The 6,199-nt window shown below is 46.9% G+C and overlaps 1 protein-coding gene across 1 annotated transcript; it reads right to left on the bottom strand.

Annotated features, from left to right (window-relative positions):
- Nucleotides 1-3,901: 3,901 nt before the first annotated feature.
- On the bottom strand, nucleotides 3,902-5,865 carry LOC132206298 (zona pellucida sperm-binding protein 3-like). The gene is made up of 6 exons (XM_059639891.1): nucleotides 5,680-5,865; nucleotides 4,791-4,906; nucleotides 4,593-4,696; nucleotides 4,324-4,501; nucleotides 4,116-4,242; nucleotides 3,902-4,036 (listed from the first exon to the last, which is right to left on the bottom strand). Exons 1-6 carry the CDS (start codon nucleotides 5,863-5,865, stop codon nucleotides 3,902-3,904), a joined length of 846 nt encoding a protein of 281 aa, XP_059495874.1.
- Nucleotides 5,866-6,199: the final 334 nt, after the last annotated feature.

Below are 6,199 nucleotides of genomic sequence, written 5' to 3'. Positions count from 1 at the left end.
GGGATTGTACTACATAACCTACAATGAGACAGGCATAGCTTGGGCCCATGCTGGTACCCATGGCCACCCCATCTTCCATATCCGCTCTCAGGTTGAGGCATTCCACTCCCGTACACCTCAGCCGTCCTCGATTTTCAAGGATAGCATCTCCCCCTCACCAGTAGTCGAAAAACCAAAGTTGATCAACCAAGGAAGTTGAGGAAGGGTGAGGTATCAAGTTGTGGGCAAAAGCATTTTGGAGATTAAAAATCAGTGATAAATTCAAACGAGTAAAGGAGGACTAAAAGCACATTAACAAAACAACAGAAAAATAACCTGCAAAGGAGGAATTTAGCAAGCAGTTCAAAGAGTAAATAAAATTCTCTTTGCACGTGATTTTTTAAAAATCAAGTGAAGATACACCACTGATAACGAACCTTCCAGGTCTGTTACGGGGAGCCAGGAGATGGCAGAATAGTTATACAGATATTTGGCATCAGTGTTTCTCGTGGAAGGTACATTGCACATTCCACAAATACTAAGGAACGTGGGACAGGACTTAAGTCCCATCACCATCACGAAGGTAGTATTATACAAACTAATGGCTGAATTATCCCCTGGAGCTGCTGATTTGCATCTGAAGATCCTAAAAGATTCAGCTACAAGGTCATTGGGAATATCCTTGCTGCATTTACTCTGCCTGGTCCTATTACAATATTGCAGGGTTCTATGAGATTTCCCCTTTATTCTTCATATCTGTCTGTATCACTTGAGAAGTCACATGATACATGACACCAGGTTACAGTCCAACAGGACAGAAAGCTTAAGCTGTTGGAGCGCTGCTCCTTTGTCAGGGCAAGTACACTGGAGAACGCAGCGCCACAAAGTGGTTCATTGAAAAAAGCTTGATGGACCGTATCCTGGTGCCTAGTGACCTGACTTTGTCAGCCCCACTCCAACACGAGCACCTCAGCACCAATTAATCTAGTTCTAACTGGTTCATTCTCTTTCCTCAACTCTGCAGAGCTAGGAATCTTCTGGTAAATCTTTTGGCTGCCTTCCCCGCCATTGCCAGTACACCTTTCCTCAGGAAAGGAGACAATACCTGTGCACAGTACTCCACAAATGACCACGCAGGCCCTGTATATTTGCAACAAGGCAGCTCTAATTCTGTCATTAAACACTGAGGGACCACATACCATTGATTGTCTTCACCTGCTGAATCTTGATGCAGACTTGCAGCAACTGGTGTCAAAAGACACAGGATTCATCACGCCCACCCTTGTTCTCCATTCTATTTCTATTCAGATAGAAACCTGCCTTCCTGTTTTTGCTTCCAAAGTGGATAACCTCATCTCTATCCACATTGTACTCGCTTTACTATTTACCCACTTATTCTAGTTGTCCAAATCACAAGGAAGAGTGTTATTATCCTCCTTAATAGTTCACCTTGCTAAACTGCTTCCCAAACCAGCAATATAGTTAATAGGGAGACAGTCAAGGGAGCAGTTTGAAACAGCATTATACATATCTAACAGCATCACACCATATCTAACATGCAGTACCTGCTCTTGAACCCTTGTCTGAACAGGGCACGTGGAACTGCACTCTGTACCTAACCTAGTTAGGTGCATTTCCTGGGGATGTTGGAATTCATTACTGTAGATGGAGCTCTAGTCTGTACAGAAAGGTACCTTCACATTTAAAAAAAGCTGAGACAAAGGATAACTCTGGAGCTAACAGTACAGTCCCTCTACGCAGAAGACTCAGTGTGGTGCCAGTTAAAGAGGTCCTCCCCATTTTATCATCTCCCTACACACCCCGCACCCTTTTTTTAAGGCCCACATCTTGCATCCATCCTCCCTTCATTAAAACCGCTGGCCACAACTTCCCCTTCCTGATCTCCACGTTCATTGATGTTCCCCTCATCTCAGGAAATCGCTCTCCAATGTCCCCCAACAACAGATCTGTGGAGCCACCTTGCCCCCAGACCCTCCCCTCTTACTGAGGACCTTGCCACAGGAATCAAAGCTCTCAGCTCAAACCCATGGAATCTGGTACTCAGCTTTCGTGGAATTTGAACCGCTTCCCTGAAGGAAACAGATTTGTAACCCTCAAATCACTAACAGCCCTCACCCACATCAGACAGACACTTGCTTACCACATGCCCTGACCACAGCTGGCATACTCCGGTCAGACATCAGGCTGCGCAACTGAAATACAAAGACAACAACAGTATTGAGGCCTGTAGACCTTGTTTCAGTGCCTTCCGTAAAATGCACTTTCCCAACCCCTCAGATCATGCTGCCAAGAGTCAGAATGCAACATGGATAAAACCCACCAAGTGACAAACTTCCTCTTCCAAAAGAGAGGCTACCAGGTGAGGGCGGTTAGGTCAGTTATATTAACAGAATGGTGTTTTGGCCACAATTTATCTACTTAGTTGCTGAATATTTGAGGTACAAAACGTAGCACTCCATGTCATGGCTACAGTGACACAGGACAACTTGCTCAGTCTCCCACTGACTATGAGCAGTCATTCCATTTAACATCGAGCCCTGAGCAAAAGGGGAGTTAGACGCATTTGGCCAGAAAGCTTTTTCCACTGAGTCTTCAGACACCAGTCAGGGCAGATCAGATACCTGTATTCTCAGCTACACATCACATTGCGTTCATGAGAACTGACCTCCTCAGCATTTCCTACCGAAGTTGAGAATTCGTTTCTCTGAATGCCAACTTGTGTTCACAGTCAGCTACACCCTCCTTTACCACAAGAGGCACAGCAGGCAGTTTCAGATGACCACCAGGGGAGAAGTGTGGCATAGTCACAAAGCCTTCATACCCACCAGCCCTGCCAGGTGACATCAGGGTTCGATTGAGAATAAGCAAGTGCGAGCAGGTTGTGCTCTGCTCAGGAAATCTTGGAAGAAAGATGGGCCCCTCAGGGCAACCTGACAGTTCAGCCTATTTCAGGGTTAAACACAGATGTTTCCCTCAGACAATTGTTTATTGATGTACTCAAGGGGCAAGTGCCATGTGCCCTCCTCAAATTTGGGCATAGTCATAGTTAACACAAGCTTTCCCTAAATACTGAAAAGGGACCAAATACCAGGTGGTTTACAAGTTATTGTTTGCAGTTACAGTTTGATGTAAGCCTTGAAAATAATTCCTCCAAAGCTTAACACAAGAGGTTAAAAGAAAGCTCAATCTCCAGGGGATACAAGAGAAACCTAACTGTGGGAGTCAATGCCAAAATCAGAACTAGAAATCCTCTGTGAATACTAAAAAATTCCGTGAGGATGGGAAAATAAAAAATGAGGTCTGAACAGACAATTCAAAGAATCACTGCTTTATTGGTCATTTCATGAGGTGAAAGGAGTTTGCTTGTGTTTCCTGTAAATGAACAAGGCCATCAATGAGGCAGAGATCAGGGAGACAGCCGTCACTGTCAGGGACAACATCACAACCAGCTCAGACTGCAGACCTACACAACAAGGAGAAACCAATGGTTACTGAGGGAAACTGGGACAAAGAGGGAAACTAGCAGTCAGGCAACTCACCGCCTGGAGACATCTCCTGCATCCTTTGCTCAACCTCAGTCAGGGGCTCAGTTGCCAGGCTGGTCAGCTCAGGATCCAGAATGAGCAGGCGACCAACTGAGGCCTCACCCTCCCACCTCAATCCAGCTTCACTCTCTGCAGAAACAAACAGTACGGTCAGGGTCAGGGAAAATGGGATATAGCCCCCAGTGGGTCAGTGACCTACCAGCTTCAAGTCCAAGGTCTCTCCTGCCTCTGGAGGGAAACACGATCTCTCTTGTGCTACCACAGTTCCCCACATGGCAACAGGCACAAATGTCACTGGTCGATTCCCCCAGTGGGGTCCAGCTAAACGAGAAACAGCCCATCAACCACATGGTGCATCACATCTCTGCAACATCATGAAGGGACAGGGAGTGGTTGACACTCATCTTGTGCAGCTTCTGGAAAGTACAAGCTTTGTTCCTGGAATCTCCCTGACCCACTGCAGCAACTCTCAGGTGACAGGTGATGAAAATCTGAGGGACACATGCAGCACAAGTCAGTGTTTGGCTTCTGCCCATTGAGTTGAGTGACTAATCAGCAGCTTCCTCTTGCCAAGGAACGCTCATCTCTATAGAAGCGGAAGGCATCCAGGTCAAACCTGAGCTTGTCCGGCTCCCGCCAGTCTCCCAGCAACACAAAGGTTGAAAGGGAGTCCTCAGCTTTGCTGTCCACGAGGCAACTGCAGGTGAACAAAGGTACATGAAGTGAATGGAGTGAAAACAGAGATGGAAGCAGCTGGAGAAAGCAGAGAGCTCCTTACCCATTGTAGTCAATGATGCTGTATCTGGGGCTGGAGTCCTTGCCTGGGCTCAGTGTAGCTACACAGCGGTCAATGTACAGCTTCATGGGCATGTGGTTGTCCATTGAAACAGATGCCTCAATGTGAATGAGGTCTCCCAGGGAGTAGACAGTGGAAGTGCGCTCTGTAAGCCAGTCACCTGAAGTACAAGAGGACAAGGGTTGGAGAAAGTGGGTACAACCCCCAGTGAGTGACACCAGGAGATCCCTCCCCAGCCAGCCATCACATACCATTCATTAGACGCAGGGAGAAGGACAGGTGCCCTTCTGCAGACCTGGTGGAGCTGAATGGGATCCAGGTGGGCTTGATGGAGTTACTGCTCACATTGCCCTTCCTGGGGGAAGGGAGACAAGGTAACCATTTTAGGACAAGGTCAGGTAACAACTGTGCTTGGGAATAATATTGATCAAGCGAGTAAAGATTCTCACCTGAAATACCGACACACAATGGGAATGACAGCTCCGTTAGTTCTCACAATGACAGACCCAGGATAGTTTGGGATGTGTGTCAAGTGGGTGGTGTAGATCAGAAAATCTCCCATCATCTGAAAGACACCAGGTTAAGGAATGAGCAATGATCTGAAAAGAGGAGGGTCAACACAGGGCTCACAATGACATCATCTCTTTTGGGACCCAAGTGCCAAGATGTAGTTTCCTCCTAGCACTGCTGGAGTGCTAGTCACAGGTCAGGAGTCAGTCATCAGTCATACAGGATCAATCTAACAAGGAAACCATATCATTGGAATGCTCTAACAGAGGCTGAACACTCTGGTCAAAGCACTGATTTATTCTGGAGTGAAATCAAGATGAGAGACGGGAACATGGGCATTCAGGATGAATGGGGTGCAGTTAAAAGAGAGATCATGAAGAGACAGGCATTTGGGTCCTACCAAGTTAGGACAGAAAAAAGGAAGTGAAAGCACACATTGGCCGTCTGGAAAAATGGAAGTTGTTCTGTGTCCATATTCCAATCAGTGCATTCATTCCAACATCAGGGACAGTCAACAGTGCAGCACTCAATTCCATGATCATTATTTCAACCCATCTTAGACTCAAGAACGAACTATTGGGAACTGTATTGGAAGAACTCAACATTCGCATGTGTCTTACTGAGGGGAATGAGCTAGAAGCAAAGAGGAAACAGAAGATGGCAAAACACCAAAATGGGCAGCAGCAAAAACCCAATTCCAGTCAGAATATAAGGATAGCTTACAGGTTGTTAAAGTCGGAGGCCACTCAAGACCAATTACATCCAAGCAGTGGTTACAGTGAGCATCAGCAACCAGCCCAAACTTTCAAGTATGGGAGGACTCATTACCTGCAGCCTGCTGCCACACTCATGCAGCCCATAGTCAAAGAGGACAGTGTGGTTCTCAGGGTAAATCCTGGTCGGCCGACAACCTGCTGTCCCCAGGGTCAGGTCAGCAGTTTTAATCAGGTGCCTTGTTCCAAATAAATCCAACTGGGCCCTGACCAACAGCTTGTGCTCTCCACACTGCACCATCACAGTCTGCAGTGGAGACACACTCCCACCCTCAGACATTCTGAAATTGGAACCAGTGGGACCCCCATGAGGAGGGACTCTCTCAGGTACAGGAGTGGCTCTCACTATTCTCCATGGATACCTCTGGCTCAGAAACTGTTGCCAAGTTTCAGAGCAACAAACAGCTCCAACTAACACCAGCACAGGGAACAAACCCCCTCACTACAAAATCCCCCATGATCCCAAACAACACAAGTATCCCTTCCAGCCCCCACCCAGCTCCTTTTATACACACAACCTGCACTCACCTGACACCAATCAGACCAGAAGCAGCAACATTGAACCAATGAACCAG

This window comes from Stegostoma tigrinum, chromosome 35 (assembly GCF_030684315.1).
Source record: "Stegostoma tigrinum isolate sSteTig4 chromosome 35, sSteTig4.hap1, whole genome shotgun sequence".
Lineage (NCBI taxonomy): Eukaryota > Metazoa > Chordata > Chondrichthyes > Orectolobiformes > Stegostomatidae > Stegostoma > Stegostoma tigrinum.
Note: the sequence above shows the minus strand (reverse complement) of the source record. Positions and strands in the feature narration are given on the sequence as shown.